General features: G+C 38.4%; 1 protein-coding gene across 3 annotated transcripts in view; it reads left to right on the forward strand.

Moving 5' to 3' along the window:
• uacab (uveal autoantigen with coiled-coil domains and ankyrin repeats b) overlaps positions 1-17,803 on the forward strand; it is a 52,612-nt gene extending 34,809 nt beyond the window's left edge. For all 3 annotated transcript variants that reach the window (XM_079605268.1, XM_079605269.1, XM_079605270.1), the window contains 16 exons: positions 451-515; positions 2,875-2,932; positions 4,290-4,360; positions 4,559-4,665; positions 5,219-5,400; positions 6,472-6,509; positions 7,503-7,556; positions 9,025-9,132; positions 9,343-9,375; positions 10,622-10,714; positions 10,835-10,865; positions 11,057-11,106; positions 12,364-15,042; positions 15,138-15,290; positions 15,825-15,890; positions 16,182-17,803. In XM_079605268.1, the coding sequence (XP_079461394.1) occupies positions 451-515; positions 2,875-2,932; positions 4,290-4,360; positions 4,559-4,665; positions 5,219-5,400; positions 6,472-6,509; positions 7,503-7,556; positions 9,025-9,132; positions 9,343-9,375; positions 10,622-10,714; positions 10,835-10,865; positions 11,057-11,106; positions 12,364-15,042; positions 15,138-15,290; positions 15,825-15,890; positions 16,182-16,253 (3,860 nt within the window). In that variant the 3' untranslated portion in view covers positions 16,254-17,803. The remainder of the gene's footprint in view (positions 1-450; positions 516-2,874; positions 2,933-4,289; positions 4,361-4,558; positions 4,666-5,218; positions 5,401-6,471; positions 6,510-7,502; positions 7,557-9,024; positions 9,133-9,342; positions 9,376-10,621; positions 10,715-10,834; positions 10,866-11,056; positions 11,107-12,363; positions 15,043-15,137; positions 15,291-15,824; positions 15,891-16,181) is intronic.
• The last annotated feature ends 3,695 nt before the right edge of the window (positions 17,804-21,498 follow it).

Genomic DNA, 21,498 nt, shown 5'->3' on the forward strand with positions numbered 1-21,498 from the left:
AAGACTTGTATTGATCTTTTATTTGTATAGATTTATTTTACTATCTGGAATAGCGGAATGGACTTTCAATTGAGGCACATACATCTCTTTTTTTTAAGAAAAAATATCTTCATTTGTGTTTCGAAGATGAATTGTGTTTTTTTAGTTTGGAACCACATGAGAGGGAATTTTCAGTTTTTGGTGAATATTTGTTTTAATATTTTTTTTATTTGTATGTAAATTGTGAGAGAGAACTAGAGAGTGAAGATATGTATTGACAAACAAGCCATAAATATGTCATTATCAACTGATATAGAAGAACTGTTTTATGTAAAATGGGATTAATGTGGTGTGTTTTTGTATAAAAACTCTCACTGTTGACATTTGTCTATACAAGCAGTTAAGATTGGTTCATCTGAAACGCTTTTATTACCTAATGGCACCTATTGATTTGTTGTTTTGTTCCTGTAGGAAAAAATGCCTTACACCTGGCAGCCCGAAATGCCCAGTCATTGTGCGTGCAGAAACTACTCCAGGTAAAGCTGTTTTCACAGTCAACACAGTTGAAAGCTGCTCTATTGTATCCTCTTTTTGATGTGGAGGAAACATATTGAATCATATTTTTGAAGTAAGGTTTTCTGAGGACTGTGATATGAACTTCAGAAAGGATTATTTGCAGTCTCCATTGTAGGGCTTTGCCAATACAAACATATATCAATGTGTCCCGGTTCTTTTTCTCACTACATTGTCGCAATTTTTATAATTATATATTTGCATGATATACTATGACTCGTATCATTTCCCGAAATTCAAGCAATTTCTGAACTATATCATTCAGTGTAGTTAAAGCTGTACCTTTTGAGATGCAGTGCTGAAAAGTAAAGCAAACAATACAAGAGAAAGACTCTTTCTGATATTGTTACATAGCAGTATGTTGAATCATAACATGGTACATCGGTGCATTTGAGAAATATTAATATAATTTAAAGGAGAACTCCGGTCAATTTTAACATTGAGCTAAATTTTTAGTAAATTTGGAGTGCTGTCAATACAGAGAACAACGACAAAAATCAGTGTTGCCTACACAGTGTTATCCTCTTTTTTAAATTTGCACCCTATTGACTTCAATGGGGTCTAATTTTAAACCTGCTTTTATTTCTCTTATCATCCTTGATGTGTCATTACAAGTGCCCAGCCATGTTGAGTGATTCCTTCAGAGTCAACACGAGTGAATCTGACTGCATTAGATGTGAAAGATATGAATAAAAATGATTTTATATCAGCCAGCGCACATACCTGTATTTAGTTGCTTTTTTCGGTCGAAGTCCAAAGTAGTCGATTGTCGAGTTCACACGCATAGGTTTAGTTACTATGATCACGCGCGTGAACTCGACAATCGACTACTTTGGACTTCGACCGAAAACAGGAACTAAATACAGGTATGTGCGCTGGCTGATATAACATCATTTGTATTCATATCTTTCACATCTAATGCAGTCAGATTCACTCGTGTTCACTCTGAAGGAATCACTCAACATGGCTGGGCACTTGTAATGACACATCAAGGATGATAAGAGAAATAAAAGCAGGTTTAAAATTAGACCCCATTGAAGTCAATAGGGTGCAAATTTTAAATTTTAAATTTTAAAATTCTAATTGATGTATTGTATCCTAGGATAATACCCAGCCCTACTTCATTGTCACCTGTGTGTCAATGGAAAGGCAGCAAAAAGTTTGCAAACCTTTATTGCTATTGGCAAGCCTACTGCAGCCCACATGCTCATAAACAAAGTCAGTGCTTATTTCACAAACTAATAAACTGATGACCTGAACTCAATTGAATAATGCTGAGCCTGGCATTGTGATTATGGGACAATTATGCAGTTTGAAGGCAAATTGGGCAGAGCGCGGTTTACAGATACGGTTAAATTTGAATCAATTATTCCACAAACACGCTTTGCAAGAGGGTAAAACTCAAGATAATTAAGATAGGAAATGATTCCCATCACTTGCTTGTTGATGACTCCAACAACAGCCTCTTTGTCGCAGTGATTTGTTAGTGTTAATTACTTGTACCACAGGGAGCAAAATTAGTCTGACTAGACTTATGTAAAAATGAATCTTAGTATATTAAAGTTTGTGTAACTCTTGTTTTTGAAATCACGGTGCAGCACATTTAGCTGCCAGCTAATGTAAAGCGTAATCCACCATAATGCTCTGCCAGTGTTCTGACTGCGTAATGCTTATCCAGACGAGATTGAGTGGCTGGATGAGAGTATTTTCCGGGTGTCTGCAGTGTTGACAGGCTGCCCATATTGTAACCTGCAGTCTATATTTCTAATGCCGTCATCATGTGCAATCTGAGCCTGGCTCCTAGAGCCCCTCAGATAGAGTTACCCAGGACACAGTTAGCCAGCAGGACCATGTGACCTTGCTACTGGTTTTTTTGGAGCCTGTTGCTAGAGTATAAGGGGTTTTTATAGTGACTGAAGTCAGAGGAGTTGTTTTGTTCGAGGTAGCAAAAAGCAGTACAGAAAGTATCGGGCTTGAGAAAGTAGGACAGAGAGTGCAATATGGAGAATAAAAAAGATTTTAGAAATGAGGGCACAGAGAGTGGTGGGATACAGGCCACTGATGCCAGTATCTTAGCAACAGTCTCCTTTGCTTGACCTGGTTTCACTTCTTTAGTTTGAATCTTTGAAATGATTCAAACTAGAGTCTCACGCACCCGGTTCTTTCTGGTCCATTCTTTGTTTTTGCGTTCATATTTTTAAAAGAAATCAGTCATCAGGGATGTTTTTGAAAGTTTAGACTCCTCCTCTGACCTTTTTAAAGCTTAATAGCCATAAAGTGTTGAATGGCCTGACAGTGTGTGACCAGTGTTTTGTGTTTCAGCACAATTGCCCAGTGGGAAATGTGGACCTGCAGGGAAGGACAGCCTTGCATGATGCTGGTAAGCAAAAAGCTTTGTTACATTGAGGTTTTGTTGGAATTGAACTCTGCAGTCCTCTCTATTCAACCTGATTTGGGGGTTTCCCACTCCTTCCACTTTCCTTGCGTTTCCATTCCTCATTTTTAATGCCTCCTTCAGTGAGTAGTGAATCAGAGGATGAAGGCAAGAGGTAGTGGATGAACGTTTGAAAGGGATTATTTGAGGCAGAACCAGCCATGATCAATAAGTTTTAGTACATGGAATTATTTTCCTTTCCTCAGAAGGCTTTCATTTAAGATTTAGAGCTCTTGCCCAATGGAGGGTTTGGATTATTTATGCATAATTATTTTTTTTTATTAATATTTTTGAGTGTGATGTCAGATGAGTACTGAGTGTGATGTCAGATGAGTCTACTGAATCTGACCCTTCACTAAGCCACGTCCGAAAACCACCACAGGCCAATTGTGGCTTAGCAACCGTAACTAGGCGCGGGGGGTCTGGCAAGCTTTCGAGCGAGGGAAACATGCCGAAGAGTTGTGCGTATGGTTTGTGCAAATCTGATACCCGGTATCCTAAAAGTTTAGACAGTGGAGTGGAATTTTTTCCCTTTCCAAAACCTAAAAGCCAAGGGGAGAAATGCTGGGCGTGGATCAAGCAGTGTTGGACGCCCCATTCACAACTAAATGTCGACAGGATTAACAAAAACGCCTATTGCTTGGAAATAATGACGGTTCTTTGTTCATAAAGCATATATTTGAACGTAAAATAAGACGATTAAAGGCAAGACGGAGGCTCACTGACATACTTTTAAATATATTTCAGCATTTTGTTAATCGACGGCCTACCCCTGAGTAACTTTAAGGCTACGTTACCCCAATCCGATCGCGGCTCTCCCGGTGTTAGTGTTATTCCACAAGATTTATGGATAAGCTGTTTGATTTATAATTATTAGATTCTTTTAAAATTTCACTTACCCTGCTGTGCATGAACATAGCTATTCCTCAATTTGTGTGTTTCCCATTTGAATGGTCAGCGTATGAGGCGGCTGTTGCTTGCGCTGGGACCTATAGGCTTTAGCTTCAATTTTGATGAAATTATTCTCTAATCGGTTGCATATTATGTCGTGGATATATCCCTCGAATGCATACTGCAGTCCCTTTTGTCTTGCTCTCTCAGATATTTCACCTGTTCGCCAAAAATGACTAATTATCTCCATGGGAATGTCTGATACCGGTGCATACACACTGTAATAGACGTGCCAGGCGCGAAAGCTTGTCAGGCGTAGCAACAGTAACTAAGGAGGGCAGGGCTTAGCAAAGGGTCAATTCAGATGCTCGGGGGAAATGGTTAGGAATATTATTATTGTTTGTCTTTCCAGTTATGGCCGGCTGCTCCTCCAGCGTGAAGCTGCTCTGTGACAGCGGGACATCAGTTAATGCCAGCGACTTTGTGAGTTAATATGTGGCGTGTGGGATATTTAATATACTTATAATGTTTGTATATTGTCTTTTATAATTCTTTCCTGGACAATGTTCTGTATCTATTTCCCCTCAGGTGTACTTTATCCTCAAGTATTTATTCACTCTGATTCGATTTTTCTGTTTGAGTTTATGCAAATGTACACTTTTATATTTGTATTGTTTGTAGGATGATCGGACCCCATTAGTACTTGCCACTCAAATGTGTCATCCACACATCTGTCACCTGCTGTTAGAACGAGGAAGTGACATCACAGTCAGAGACAAACAGAATAAGTAAATATTATCACATTCACATTTCTCTTTCTTGTTTTTCTTGCCATGCATGCTTTATTCAGATATTGAATTATCTGACTTCTCTTTATCTTTATCTAACTTAGTTTTGGGGTTAGTTAGCTTTCCTGTAGTTTAAACAGTAGAACGTTGGCGTTTGCAACGCCAAGTTCAAGGGTTTAATTCCCAGGGAAAGCAAGAACTGATAAGAATGTAAAAATGTGTACCTTGAAATGCAATGCAAGTCACATTTTGGATAAAAGCGTCTTCCAAATGCATAAATGTAAATGTTTTAATGCAGTAGTTGGTACAGCCATTTTTTAAATGAATGTGCAAGGCTTCTGGGGTCAGCCGCTACCAGTTATTTCATGCTGCTGTTTGTTATCATATTATTTTTATTTATTATCGGAATCATAAACGCATTGGTTTGTAGCGCAAGCGTTTTACTGTTAACGTAATCTTGTTATTCATCCAGTTATTTACTAATGGCGGCTAATTAATCTGAAGTCTCATTGTCAGTCCTATTAAAGATGTGTTTGTGTCTTTGCTCACTCAGAACCGCGTTGATTCTGGGCTGTGAATATGCGTGTAAGGATGCTGTGGACGTTTTGTTGAAACATGGGGCTGATGTCACTGCTGTGGATGGTTTCGGCCACGACAGTTATCACTATGCTCGACTCAGCAAAAACCAGGAGCTTGTCTCTCTTGTCAAGGGTTACCTGGACAGTGCCACAAAAGGTTTTGTTATGCTTCCTGTTTTTATGAAATCTCTCTCCCACATATGTGAGCAGCACCATTGTAGAGAAGTGCTTGAAATCATAAATTGAAAGGAATTAAGAGGTGGCCCAAACTGAATTGCCCCAACACTATTCTAAATTACTAACATGACATTAACTGAAATGGAAAATGTTGGTAAATGCATGAACAACAAGATTCACCAGCCAAAGATATAGAACGAACACTGGACCAAATATTGAATTAATATTAGCCATATTACAATACTGTTAACTGTGGTCAGAGATTGTAAAGTAAAGTGAAAGTACAATTTTATGCTTGTTGTATTTTGTTATTTGCATCAGGTATTGTCTCATCAGAACAGATAGTTGTCTGAAATATAATATGCTGGACAGTCAGTGATGTAAATGAGAGAGAGAGAGAGAGCACAAAAGGTTAAAATGTAGTCCTTCATTGTAGATTTACGGACCGATAACCTTTTGGGTGATGTGTCCAGAGTAAGCACTCCAAATGGCCATAATGGCAATAAACGAACAGAGCGAAAAGTGATATGCCAAGTAATTTCTGACAATATTTGAACAGTAGACCAGTTGTCATTGTAACATATCACCTCATTACTTCCATTGTTCCATTCCATTATCCATTTCATTTAAGTGATGGGTTTTTTATTTCCCAGTATGTGAATGCTTTCTCTCACACATTTGAAACTTTTTACAGAGGCTGATGAAAATTTCTGCCATTCTTGGTGTAAATCAGTTGAATGCATTTTTTTGTGTGTGAGGTTTTTGAATTCTTCTTCACTCTGCAGTTCACATTACTTTGTTGCATCATTTTTGATGTGAATAGGCCTTTATCATATAGGAAGTTTATAGAGATCAAAGCTCCAAGAGCTTATGACTCACTAAGTAGAGTGTAGAGCAGTGTATTCAGCTTCTAGACTGAAAAGATAAAGCTACTCATACATATCATAGCTCATGAGGGGGGGAAAAACATCTCAATCCTCCTGTGCACTTTCTTTTTTATTTCGGTTGCTCCATGAATTGCTAATTAATGATTGCTCATTTGTATTCACAGCAAAAGAAGCTGTCAAGATGGAACAGAAAAAGAGACAGGTATACACAGCATGTTCACCTTTGTTTTATTCTGTGGATGAGATTTATAAAAAAACACACACAAAAAAACACTTACAGGTTGTACTCAATCCCACAAGGTTAAAACTGTTTTTCCCCTTGCTGATTAACTTGTTAGTTTCTCAGTTTCATCACTGACTCACAAATGGACTGATATACAGTATTTTTCCCACACACGCTGCACAGAGAAAAGCTGCCTTCATTCTCATTGTAATTTCACTGAAGCCGTCTAGAGCAGTGAAACTGGAATCATACAAATGGGATTTATGATTAATGAGCAGAGAGGCTCTTTGTTTCTCTGTGTCATTTCAGCACTTGTGCATCTATCATATTAATTGGAAAGTATTTCAGGCTAATATAATTCCTTATCCCATGCCAAATCTCAATGTCTTGATGCTCTAATCTGACCCCACCTGCATTAGCGGCTGCAGTGCTGTAGCAATTTTTACACAATACTGCCAGCCAGTGTTCGATGAAAGTAAGACGAAATACATTTTTCTCTAAAACATATCCAGTCATTTTTATAATTCAGCCACTTTTTATGCACTAAACAGTCATAATTTGAAAAATGCCTTGAAATCAATACATTTGCTGCAAAAAACTGATCAGGGATCATCATGGTAGAAATAAACTGCAGCCACTCGTTTCTAACTTTGGGATTTGTCAGAAATGTATGAAGAGCAGCTATTTCTGCCCACAGGCCACAGAACAGTTTTGCATCTGAATAATAGTTTTCTCTAGTGTATAGAAAAAGCATTATCCCATCTGTTAGGACTAACATTTTAGGACTAAAATTAACAATACAACATTTTATTGTTGGAAGTAGCATTTTTCCAAAAATCTCCAAACCACTCCACTGATTTACAAATATATATATTTTTTTTTTTTCTTTGCTCTTACCAGGGAATCTGAAAATTATACATTATACCTGGCCATTTTTGTTGGATTTATCATTTTATTTTCTGTCTGTGTCAGTTGCAGTCTGCGGAGATTGCCTCTGAAACCTCTAACCATGAGAAGATCATACAGGTGAGGGCCATTCAACTCCATGACTGTTGCCAGTAAAATGTTCATCCTTTTGATGTTATTATTAGACAAGGGGTCTCATTTATAAAGCGTGCGTACGCACAAAACTGGGCTGGAAATGTACGTACGCCAGTTCCCACGCAAATGTTGTGATCTATAAAATACTAACTTGACGGGAGAATGTGCGCACCTTTAAGCAAACTTTGAGCGGTGCGTACGCAGATTCTGGAGAATTGGCGACACTGATGGTGAGCTGGAGTTAAATGTCTTTTTGGTCACTTTTAGACATAAAATCTAAATAAAATTATACATATACAGAAATATAATTCAAATATAATTTCACTCACCAAGCCTATCACTTGAAGCAAATATCCACACCTTAAATGTCCGCGCCAGTGAGCACGTTGGGCCGTTTACGCATATCTAACGGCAGATGAAGTAAAACTGTAAATCTTCATTATGAGTCCTAATCATAAATAGGCTACAGTGCATGTTCACAATAACAGTTTAAATAAAATAATGATTTAAACTATGTTTTACTTCTGATTACTAAACTATGTCATATTACATTTAGATTTAATATATGACATTCTCATTAATGGAGTTAAACACTTAAACTAGCTAAATGAAATTTACTGAAAAGTTAAAATAGCCTATATATATAAATAGCCTATAAATATTTGTCGTGGATGCAATGCTTTTGAACACTTTTCCTTTGGCATGCTGTGTTTTAATGTTTTAACTACAGAGATAATTGCTGCCAATGATAATAGCAGATTGTGCAAATATAATGCACAACAAGGTCGATCTGTTTCCATTAAAAATATAAATCAATTAAAAATACTATTTGGTCAGTGGAAAAGATTGAGAAAAACTTTCTCTGAAATGTATTTTACACTATTTGATTTATTTATTCAAAAACAAGGCAAGGATAGGCTACTAAATGATTTTTATTAATGTAATGTGACGGCACATCCGTATTTCATATTTTCCTAATGTCTTGTACCGTTAAACATGTTATCACGTGGATGAATAATCATATGCAAATGATATGTAGATGAGGATATGCATAGTAAAACTAGGCGTTGTAAGCTCCATATATGGTTATTTCGGGGAGGAGACGCATGTGCGCACAATCTTCCGCTGACTGGGATTTCTAAAGTGAATCCTGCGCAGTTTTTGGCGTACGCATGGTTTTATAAGTCTGAATATTTTTTTGCGTACGCCATTTTGGGCTTTCGGGCGCACGTACACTTTTAGTTAGGATCCTACGCACAGTTTTATAAATGAGACCCCAGGACTTGTCTTATTATGTTCCATTTACGTGTTCATTTACACATTCTTTTACCTGCATTTTTAGGGTTGTAAGACATAGATCCTAGACATTTTTGTATTGTATTCCGAACTGTACATTTATTACAAATGAGTGGGCATTTAGTGACCGTGCGAATTGTGTACATGTGTGTTCTAGGACCTGGAGAAAAAGAATGAGAGCCAACAGGAATCTCTAAAGAAGTCCCACCAGGAACAGAGGACGCTGCTTGACAAAGTTAAAATGCTTCAGCAACAACTCAGCCAGGTGTTTCTTCAGTCTTCTCATAATTGGCCAATTTATTTGCAAGTCTGCACCTTACACAGGTGTTTTCAGCATTGAAGCCCAAATACTCTTCTGTATTTATCTGAGAAGGCAGTTTTGTATTTATATTGCAGTTGTTTTGCAGACATCTTTTGTAATGCATGTTCTCTCTCTCTCTCTCTCGCTCTTTCTTTCTTTCCTTTCCTTTTTTAGGAAAAGTCAACAGTGGAGGACATTCACAAGGAGGTATGTGCCCTGGAAGAGACTTTTTTTCTGTCCTAGTGTCATTGTATATTCTTATTTTTTTTTTTATTCCTTCATCATCTATACCTGCAAATTAGTCTGAGAATTAGAATTTGAATCGTGTAGATCTCGTGTGTGTGTTTGGATTGCAAGCTCAATAAACCTCACAAGAATCGGAACTGGGCTAATTTCCCATAGACTGGAGTGAGACCATACTCTCTTGCTGCCACGATCTTTTGTGGTGTGACAGAACACTGTTGCGCCTCAGTTCAAGCGAAGTGGCAGTGCAGAGCGCACATGAACCGATCATCTCTTCCGCTTAACTAGTTACAAGACGAAATACACATGAATGAACATCAGAAGGTATATGTTGAAAGATACAGTAGGACTTATCGAAATCCGAATCACGTCACATGTAATCGCTCAATTAGTTTCAACCGCGGAAAGGCTTCAATAAAACAGCTCTTAAACAATGCCATATAACGTCACATTTACCTCAGAAAATTCAATGTTCAAAAACGTTAGTCAGCTAGAAACATTTATTTAAGAAATGAGCATTTTGCTATTTATATGCACAATATTGCACATTTGTTGTATTTTTACCTGTTCTTCAATTAATGTATGTTTGTAATATAATGTATGTAATGTACATTTAAATATTTATATAAAAAAATTCATAGAAACATAATTGTCATATTTAAAATGTATTTTAACGTTACTATATAAACTTCTTAATGTGTAATTTAAATGTAAGTAGCATACCAATCAATTAATTGTAACCCTTAATACTATAATGGTGTACCAACTGGGGTTTCCTGTATAGTTTACAGCATTAGAGTTTTTTTTTAGGTAATTAGCCATGTACTGTGCTTGATATGCCCCAAATTAGTCAATATTGAATCAGTTTATTTAATTTTCTAGCTTGTGAATCAAAATTTAATCCAATTGTGAAATTTGTGTCAATGCGTGTCCCTAAATGTGTCTTTTCCCTTAATTTTGTTGTCAGAGTGCACCAGAATGCTTTGTTTACATGTTAAAATCACACAAAAAAATAAAAATTTTCCTGGGGGAGAATGCTTCCTGACCACCCAACAACAATATAGTTCGTAACCATGTCACCTTTTTCACCTCCTCCGAGTTTGCAGGGCTGATCATCCTATCATAGTTTTAATGCTTTATTTGTTTTGTTTTTTTAAGGTTGGGTGTGAGTTGCTGTTGAATATGCATGTGTATCTGTTTTGTACACCAGAGAGAACAGCTGAAGCTTTTACTTTCTGCCAAAGAGAAGGAAGAAGGAGCCCGGGCCATAGAGACTGTGAGAGTCCAGCAGCGGAGCCATTTGGTCAGTGAAAATCTTTGCAAGATGCTCATCAAGGGCTCCTGCTGGTTAACTCCAGATCCAGAAACTCATGATTAAAGTGATGAAATGTATTGAACAAATCTGCATGTTTTTATTTTACAGGGAGATTACCCTGGCCAGTCCGTGATAAAAGGTGATTTTGTCTTTTAAAATCTTTAATGGGTCTTTAGACTGTGATTTAAGTACAGTATGACCTTGATGTTAGAGACATCAATATAAACTGTGCTGATGTTGAAATTATGTTAATTGTAGGGATGTCTAAAATGTCATATTTCTATAAGTACAATCAAGTGTGTTTTCATTCTGGGTTCTTATTTTCTGCAGGAAAAGACAATGTACTAGTTCGACAGTCACACAGCTTGGACTCTGCTCAGGTGAATTTAAATTTATTTTAAATCTTCTTAATAACCATAAATCCCAAAAAATTCTACTGATGCCAAAAATGTTATATATTTATATTAAATTATATATTAGCTATTTATATAACTATTATATCATTTACTTGGTGTAAACCAACTCCAAAACAAACTTTTAAACAAACAAAAGACTTTTTAAAAACATTTAAGTGTTCAACTGAAACTACTGAGATTAAAATTGCTGACCTTGTTCCAATATTCCAACCCCTGTCAATTGGTAATAAAATGTGTGTATATCAAAAATTGTAGATGTTTAAGAGATATTAAGAAAGAGGGTAACACTTTTATGCATGAAACATGTATACCATAGGCACTGTTAAGTATTTACTAATAAAATAATATAATTCATTGCTATAAAATAACAATCTGTAACATTCAGGTCTACAAAATGGTTCCACAGTGCGTAAATGCAGTTTAATGTTTTTACTCAGTATGTACTTGGGTTAATACCCAGGAACTAGTCAGTTCAGTGTACATACACAGACATTTATATGTCTGATTTCCCTCATGAAGTCCAACAACAACATCAGACTACAAGTGGAAATGCTTAAATGCAAAATCAAGAAATAATTCGAAAGGTTTGCTGGGCATGCACAAGGTTCCAAAAGGTTTGGAATTTTACTTATGTTCACTAATGCAGCGAGCAGCCTGTCTATGTCAGCTGTGTTAAGCTTAGGAGAGGAAGTCAGATAAGTTGCTCTCTCATTTCATTTCAGAACCTCCATAGCCTGCAGCGTCAGATGGGTTTATGATTTATTAGCACTATTCTCTGAAGGGATATAATATACCTGGTTTCAGCTTTTGGGCAGATGTGGTGGATGCAATTTTGTTGTCACATGGCACCAGAGACGACTTTACTCTCACCTATGTTAGAGGTCACTACACGTTTTAAAAATATTAAAAAATGCACCTACTCAAGTAGGATCAGATGTTTGACTTTGGAAGTGGCCTAGATAAAGTTTTAAGCCCTTGTTATGAACCCATGTGAGAAAAAAGATCTGAGCCATTCCATCTTCTGTTCCTCAACAGAATGCCGGCCATGTATTTTTACAGACTAGATTTATTTTCCCTAATTTCTTGTTCTTATAGTAATGAGGAGAAAGAAAGCTGTGAAAAATAAAAATTGTAGGCTCTTTCCAGTCTTTTCCCATTAAGCTTAGTTACTATCCACTTTTTTGTGCATAATAATTAATGCCCGCTTGTGTTTGAATTCAGATCTTGCAGTCTACAGGACCATCTCGATCTATGGCTCGACCTTTGGAGCTGTCTCGGCCGGTGGCTGGTGATCCTGAGTCACCTCGACAAGAGCTTGAATGTATCCGCCGACAGCAAGAGGCTGCGCAAGAGGAGGTCGGCCGCCTCCAAAAGGCTCTAGCATGCAGGTCCAAGGAGTGCGAGGAGCTGACCAGGAAGTGTGAGTCCATCAAACGTGAGTCGGACCAGCAGGTACATGAGCTGGAGGAAGCCATGGGAGATGTGCAGAAGCGAATGATAGACTCTGAGGCAAAGGTGAAACAGCTTCAGGCTCATGTGGTGGCGGTAAAGGATCATCTCAATAACCAAGTTGTTGATGACCTCAAAGCACAGCTGAATGAGATGAAGGCAAAATATGAGGGAGCTTCTACCGAGGTTGGACGAGTCAGGAACCATTTGAAGCAGAGTGAGAAAGCATTGGAGGAGTATAAAAAAAGTGAAGGACTTCTGGCTGTGGAGGTTGAGAGGCTCACTGCAGAGCTGAGTGAAATGCAAGATGACCATAAAGTCATGGAGGAGACGCTCTTAAACATGGAGGGTCAAGTGAAGACTACAGAGGTCAGGTTGACGTCAATGGTTCCCGGAGAGAAGTTTGACAACATGAAGAACCTCCTCACCAATGCTGTGGATGAAAAGGAGCTTCAGTTGGCTGAGTTAAGGGAAGATTATGACCGTGTGCTGGAGGAAGTGGCAGAGGTCCACCGTGAAATGGACGACCGACAAACTGTCCCCTTGCAAGAGCATGAGCGAGTCCGGGCTGCTCTGGAGGAGCAAAGCTCAACCCTGAAGAAGAAACTTGCTGATGTCACTGTAAAGTGTCAGTCATTAATATGTGAAGTGGAGGAGGGTGAAGATGAGAGAGAAGTGCTCAGAGAGGAGCTGCAGGAACTCTGCAACAATCTGAAGACCAAGTTTGTGACCTTAGAAAACCATGAGGAGGTGAAGAGGTCTATGGGACTCGCTGTGGAGGAGTTGAGGATTAGGTTAACAGAGGAGACGGAGAGGAGAAAGCATGCTGAGGAGCAACTACAGAGACTGCAGGAGGAGAAGACCTCTCTCTGTGAGAACATTACCAACCTGAAGAGCACGTACATCCCCTGTGAACGTTATGAGAGCGAGATGGCTGCACTCACAGAGCGCAACACAGATCTGGAAGAAGATCTTAATAACCTTCAAGATCAGTACCAGGAGAAAGTCAATGAAATTGAGATTTTGGCAGCTGAAAAAGCAACACTGAAGCAGAACTTTGACATTGAGTTTGTCACAAAGAAGGAGTATGAGAGTGTGCAGATGGTGTTAGATGAGGCTTTGGAGAAAGCTAAGATTGAAATCGCAAAGTTGGAGGGTTATTGTAGAGTTCGGGATGAGGAGTTACAGAAGGCGAAAGAAGGAAATGCTAGGTTGAAAGAAGAGTTTGAGAATGTGCAGGCCAAGTTAGCAAATGACTATATTAGCCTTGTGGAACATGAGATATTCAAAAGCACAATGAGCAAAGCGTTATCAGAAGCAGAGGGACAAGCTAGAGATGCCTACTCAAAGTACCAGGGTGCTCAAGAGAGTGCATCAAAGCTACACGAGGAAATCGAAGCACAGAAGAAAGAGTTGGATACTATTCAAGAGGCATTGCAGTTGAAGTTTGTGCCATTGACTGCTATGGAGGAAAAAGAGATTAATTTCAACATCAATTTGAAGGACTTGGCAGATAAACTTGCTGAAATGCAGGGGATGTACAATGACGAAAAGAACAAAGGGGAAAGCCAAAGGCTAGAGAATGAAAAACTGAAAGAAGAGATGGCGCCTCTGCAGCTAAAACTTCAGATGGGGCTTGTGTCCAGTGAGAAGTACAAAGAAGTGGAGGACCGCTGCAAGAGCCAGGGGGAGGAGCTGAGTCTGAAGTTGGTGGAGCTGGAGCAGCAATATAAAGAGGTTACGATCCAGAGAGCTGAACTAGAGGAGCAAAACGCCTTGTGCAACTCTGAGATCCAGAGTCTCCAGAAGAAACTGAACAGTGAGTATATCCATCTGGATCAGTTTGAGGCCATGCAGAGCTCTCTGAGTGGGAGCCTGCAGGAGGCGCAAAAGGAGTGCAAGTGCTTACAGGAAGCTCATAAACAGGAAGTCCAGCGTGTTCATGAACTAGAGAAACAACTCCAGAGTCAAAGCTGTGATGAGATCCAGTATAGCCAGGTTAAAGAGGCTCTTGAGCGTGAGGTCAACAAGCTTCGCTTGGCACTGCAGGACGAGGAAGAAACCAGCGCGCAGAGGGCTGAGGATGTAGCCACTCTGCAGACTGAGCTCCTCAGAGCCACACACTCTCTCGATGACCTCCGCAGCTATGAAGAACAGGTGACCGAGCTCAGAGCTGAAAAGCACAAGCTTGAGGAGAAGGTGTGTGAACTTGGCGACCGGCTTTCTGGACTGGATGAGCAATATGAGGATCTGTACAGGGAGACAACCCAGGCCAGGGAGGGTGAAAAGAGGGCGAGAGCTGAAACCGAGGCCCTGCAGATAAAAAGCGCCTCCATTGAGAAGGAGATCAGAGATCTGAAAGATAGATATGAGGAATCGCTCCACACCATTGGAGAACTACAGAAGAGGATTCAAGCGTCCTCAGAGCAGACTGAGCTTAAAGACAAGAGGGTGAGAAGGTTATACTCATTTGTTATAAATGAAGTGTTTTTTCGATAAGTGCCTGATATTTTGTCTGATTATAAGCAAGGTGTTCTCTGTTTCAGATCACAGAACTGTTGGCAGATGTTGAAAGGCTGAAACAGGCTCTGAATGGCTTATCCCAGCTGGCTTATGCTGGCAACACTCCCAACAAGAGACAGACTCAACACATTGACACACTCCAAGCCCAGGTCAAGAGCCTCCAGCAGCAGCTGGCTGTGAGTAGCTCTGTTCATATTCACATTCCGACGGATTTGTTTGCCCTCATATTACATGCCATCACCTTGGACTGAAAAATACACTCACTTACTAACTGACATGCGTATATAATACAAATGTAATATAAATCATAATCATAATATTTTTTTAAAAACTGGGAGTGATAGAATTGACAGAGGGACCGATTTCTTTCTCCCTCCGGTTAATTTTCAGCCCTGCACAATTAATTCCATAATGAAACATGTTACCCATTATTTGTTGCTTTTTCTCAATTTTTCTCTATTGAGTTGGCTATGGACCTAAATACATAAAAATTACGAAAAAAGGTTTAGATGAACCCAATATGTCCCAGCCCCCCTCCTTTAATTCGCTTCATGTTATGTTTGTGTACATGCGTGTCTGCTCAGTTGCTTAGTGTTTCTGAGGGTGCATTGTGTTTACAAACAAATTGACTATCTAACCTTGCAAGATCTTATTATATAATGCAATGTAAAACACTGCCTGATATGTCCTGTCTTTTTCCATCTAAACAGGACGCTGAGAGGCAACACAGAGAAGTTGTTTCAATTTATCGAACTCATCTTCTCAGTGCAGCACAGGTAATTGTATATGAATGTGTGTTGAGTGTGAAGGTTTTCTTTTCTTTTGCAGTAGCGTTTCTTTTGCAGTAGCATTTCTTTATATTTTGCTCCTATAACAAGGCCATTCATACCTCAGGTATATTGTAGCTCATGGTCTTCGGTGTACCACAGATGACATACAGAAGTCAACAGTACTGTTATAATAAGTATAAAAGTGCACAGGTTATAGCATGTAGTTGCAAAGTCTCTGGATGCTATTCTGAAGATGGATTTATCCTGACTGAACACCCGTGACTTGTTTTCTTTCAGGGTCACATGGATGAAGATGTCCAAGCTGCCTTACTGCAGATCATTCGAATGAGACAAGGTTTTGTGTGTTGAAGTCAACACACCGAGACCACACTGACTCCAATTCATCATTCACACAGTAACCTCTTATTCAGCTCAGTGCAGTTTTATACTGCTCGGGAGCACTTCACTCAGAAAGTCAAGTTTTGTAATGTTTGATATGTTCTGATTAGGTTCGGTGTTGTATGTTCTAATGGTATGAAATATAGTATCTGTAATATTGATTTGCCTAGTGACAGTACCAAATATAGCACTAGGGATAACTAAACTCATCAAAAAACACATTAATCATAAACATGAGAGGATAATTATTTAATCATAATTAAGCATATTGGCTTAACTATGTATGTTATTGCTACATGCTATGTAGTCAATGAGAAGTACAGGATGTTGTGAAGATGTAAACTGCACATTCAGTGATTGAGTCTCATGTACCTCCTTATTTCATGTTGAAATAACCTAACTACAGTTTAAAGAAGAACATTCCCTCCCTCCACGCTTTTTAGCCTCGATCTAAGCTACGTGTGTGGTGTATTAATAAGGGACGCATCCCTTTTAGAGAGATTTTAACATGCTGTTTCAGTCCAGCATTACTGTGTCCACTGCAATGGTTAAAGTAATGATCTGGTTAGGGGAAATAGATCTTTCAACACTAGGGAAATTAGGCTTTAGTGGAGTGGTGGGCACAGAGGCATTTCCTGGGCCGTCTGTGTTTTATGAAATGCCAGTGGCATAGATGTTGAATATCCTGGAATCCTGCACAGTAATATTACATTTGTATCACATGTACTGTAAGCTTATGCTCATACAGTGTACAGTAACAGCACGGTACCACAGTAAAAATCATGGGTACACTTGTTTTGGAGGGTCCTAAAATTATAGTCCAAAGACATCATGAAAGATCAGAGCACATTACTGCAGCTTCATCTTACATGTATCTTTTGCAGTTTTGACCGGGCTTATGTCCATACACTGGATCATTTGTTTCAAATGCGTGTGATGTGTTTGAGTCAGTGAGTGTCTATTGGGTTGAGTGATATAGGATGGAGTAGTTCTTTAATAAAGTGTTTATGTAAAATTGCTTTGCCTCTGCAGCGACCACATCTCATGGATGATCGAATGAGCAAAGCATTTAACACTGAGGACTTTTATAACACTCTGTCCTTCATGTTCCTGTATCCTGGCTGATATCGCCATCTAGTGGTGTGACTTGGCTGGCCAAGTTTGATGTGTGCTTTTGTGTAGGAGAATGTGATGCATTTAGGAATTCTCCCTTTTGATGCTTTCCAAATCTGATATATCACCTTTTACATGGCTTTGTACTACTTTTGATGAATGAACACCATGTTTGTGGTAACTATTACAGAATTCAGCAGGACTGGAATGGAAAGGCACAATAATCTGCTCAGGTTTCAGAACATGACTGTAGACTGACATACTTTATACTTTGTAGATCTGTTTTTTTTTTCTTTTTTCTTTTTTTTTTTCTCAAAACTGTATTTTTTAAGTCAAATTATCTAAATATTCTAAAATTAATTAGTTCCCAATCATGGCTTTTCAGTATTAATTTGATATATTTTAAACACACCACTGTAGTGCCGTTTGGTTTGTTTGGAATTAACTGATGCTGTTGGTTCTCTCTGTCGGGAATTACTAATTGTAATGGTTTCATAATTTATTAGTATTGCATTCTAACTGCTCTATGGTTATCAGTTAGTCTGTGCATTTCGTTCATGGACATTTTCTCTCCTTTTTTCATTTTTGTTTTGCAGATTTTTTGAGTCTAACATCAATAAAAGTGCCTCTTTTAGACTAAACTGGCTCTGTGCAAATGAAAAAGATGAATCCAAGCAGTCTCGTATGTGTCATGAGGTGAACCTTGCCTTTGGCAGGCCTTTCCAGCCCCTCGCTCTCCTTGAAGTGAACGCACATGTTGTTACTTTAAATCCAATCAGATCAAGATTGAGAGCTTTTTTTTTCCTCATGTGGTTTGCATTGATTTGTACCTTAGTGTTTAACTTACCTTTAAAATGAGATTTACAAAGACAAAGAAAATACTGTTTTTTTCTTCTTCCCATAAACGTCATCTTTTTTATCTTATTAAATTAAGGTCAGAGAAAAAAATGTAACGCTCCAACAGAATACATTTTGTTCCCCCCTCTTAGTTTCTACAATGTGCTTTAGTAAGTCACTGGTCTCTGTCATTTTATGTGGTCTCTGTCATTTTATGTAGTCTCAGTCACTGTAAGAAGGTCGTTTTTTAAAAGCTCGAAACTCATCCCACACCTAATTAATTTCACATTTTTGTATATTTGATTGCTTAAATGACTCTTCCCCCTTCCTTAGCAGTGTATAGTTTTTTATGAGTCTGTTATTTGTGGTCTGCCCTGCATAAGCTGTTCTCAGCAATTATGGCAAATACAATTCAATCTGTTTGGAGCTTTCCCTTTAATCTCATTTCCAGGACCATAAGCAGAACCAGACATCCTCCCATCACTCCCCTCTCTTTCCCTTTCTCTCTACCATTAATCATGTCCATAAGGATCACAGTGTAACCCTGTCGTTTAGCTGGCCCCCTGGTAGGAGGGCAGACTTTGGGGGGGTTGCTTTAATGTGGTTAGTTGTTCACTCGGTAGTCTGTGTCGTGATTCAAGCTTGCTTTTACTGCAGAGCCCTCCACGTGTCATGAATGATTTGCTTCCTTTTTATCTTTCTTGCATGACAAATTTTTTTTTTCTGTCTTTTTTGTTTGGTATCTGAAGTTTTTTTTTTTTTACCTTCCCTTTTAATAGTTTTTAACAAACGCAGATGTGCACAACATCCCGTTTCGGTCTCTTTCACCCTGGGTCTCCCATAGGTTGTGCTGGCTGTGCTTTCTGTATTAGTACCTTTGAAAGAATGTCATGGAAAAAAACCCATCTTTTCTCATTAGCCACCCTGGATCGGTCACCTCCGCTCACCCCTTTAATGTTTTTGCAGAGGTCCCTGCACTTTGTTGCCTCAATAAAGTTCGTTTATAGGATAACGGGGCTCTGGAGGACACATGGGGTTGATTTCGACTAGATGGATTCAACATGTCTCCTGCCCAGCTTCTCTCTGATCCTTGCCATGTGATCCATGCCTCCCTGACCTCATCATCCATCATCTAACACCTGGGATGAGGGGGGAAAATGGTTGAAAAAATAAGAGACTTTTATTTTGTTGGATTTATTGGCTGGCCACAGGAGAGTCCCACTACCACCGTCAGGCCGTGGATCTCTCCATCCGTGGTTGGGGTTTATGCACAAGGGAAGACCATAGAGTTGTGTTCTGCACATTTTATCTTCCTTTTGACCTTTTCAAGTTGTACCTCCATCAAATTGTTTGAGGGTGAGGTGGGTTTGATTAGATCACACAGGTACAAAAACTTGATACTGTTGAGCAGATTTCAAACAGACTCTTAAACCGCGAGGTAATTGTGCAGGGGTGTTGTACTCCAAAGTTGAAATTTTAAACTGCCCATTTAAACGGTTACATCTGAGCTCATTGTTGTTCTTTTTCCCTCATTAGCTCTCGGTTAACCACTAATGCCTTGTGTATCAACTCATTTTTACTTTCTCCCCCTTTTCCGGTCAAACAAGAAACATGTGGTCGTCGTCTCTTCCAAGCTCAACCTCTTAATAATCCCCAGGCCTCGATGGAAAATCGACTGCATTCACATGTCTGCTAAGAGCTGACACATGGGGCTGTGTCCGTGGTTTAACAGAATAAGCATGCGGAATTGATGGTTGGCTGCTTGGAAATAGTGCTGCAACTAATGTACTTTTTTTAAGCATTTGGTTTTGTCTGCTTTTCTTGCTCTGTGGTACAGGCCTGTGGTACTTTACAAGCTTGTTAAGAGGTAAATTGAGGGGAAAGGTGAGGAGAGCGCTATGTTTTCTCTTTTTGGCCGCCTTTGCTATACTTTCATTTGGTGAAGGACCTCAACTGTTAGACAGTCTGAAGTCACAGCAGAAAACATTAATTCATGCAGACTGTAGAAGAATTTATACATAATGGTGTAGGAATTTGTAAGAGTCTTCATAATAGAAAAGCAACTATATAAAAATTCTGGTAGATACTTATAAGCTGAACTGATACATTGTAGATATTAAAATGTATACCTACAAGTGTAAAATATATATATTTTTACTTGTAACAGGTGGCTTTATAATGAGCGCATAAAAATTAAGAAAGAATAATGGCCTTAATATTCAATACTCCAGGATACAGGGGGATACCATTTTTTTTCTGAGATTGTAAATATGAAAACAGGATAATTGAGCTTGCACTATTAAACCCAGTATATAATATTGAAGGATATTTCTTATTACTTATTATCAATGTTTAAAGTTGCTTTATATTTTTGGGCAAACTATGATACTTTTTTTCATGATTCTTTGTTGAAAAAAGTTTAATAGAACAGAATTAATTGGAAATGGAGAAATCTTTTATCAAAAACATGCATCTCTTTACTGACACGTTTGATCAATTAAATGTGTTCTCGCTAAATAAATCGTACAAAATTTTGAACCATGTGTTTATATACATGAAAACCTTTTCACAATATTCTAATTTTGAATTTGGGGTTTTCAATTTCAATGTATTAATGGATAGCCCCTTGAGATGCAACATCTCATTTTCAAGAGGGTCCAAATACACATACATAATACAACAGAAAAAACAAAAACAAACAAGCAAAAAACAAATGCTCATAAGTTGTAAGCCACAATCATCAAAATTATAACAAATAAAGGCTTGAATAATCGCACTTTGCATGTAATGAGTCTGTATAATATATTAGTTTAACTTTTTAAGTTGAATTACTGAAATAAATGAACTTTTGCGCGATATTCGAATTTTTCCGAGTTTCACCTGTAAATAGGCTATGTATACACGCATTATCTATTGATAAATTAAAAAAAGTTTATATATATATATAAACATATAATACATATAAAATATATTTGTATAACCAATATGCTTCTGATATATTGTGCATCCCTACATATACAGTGTATGTGTATACTTATATATTGCTTGTGGTAACCATATACTGCCAATGACTTTTATTGCACAATTGTGTCATTGAACTAATGAATCAAGACGCTTTCTTGCTGATCATCCTCTACTGATTTGCGTTAGCTTGTGTTTTCATTTTGCAGTCCTTTGCACCCAGCTCTCAGTGTTTACTTCCTTCATTTAATACCTCCGGCAGGGTGAAGGTGCGGTTATAGAGGTGTTTGAAATGGTTAATGTT

The sequence above is a fragment of the Phoxinus phoxinus genome (genome assembly GCF_949152265.1).
Source record: "Phoxinus phoxinus genome assembly, chromosome: 2".
Lineage (NCBI taxonomy): Eukaryota > Metazoa > Chordata > Actinopteri > Cypriniformes > Leuciscidae > Phoxinus > Phoxinus phoxinus.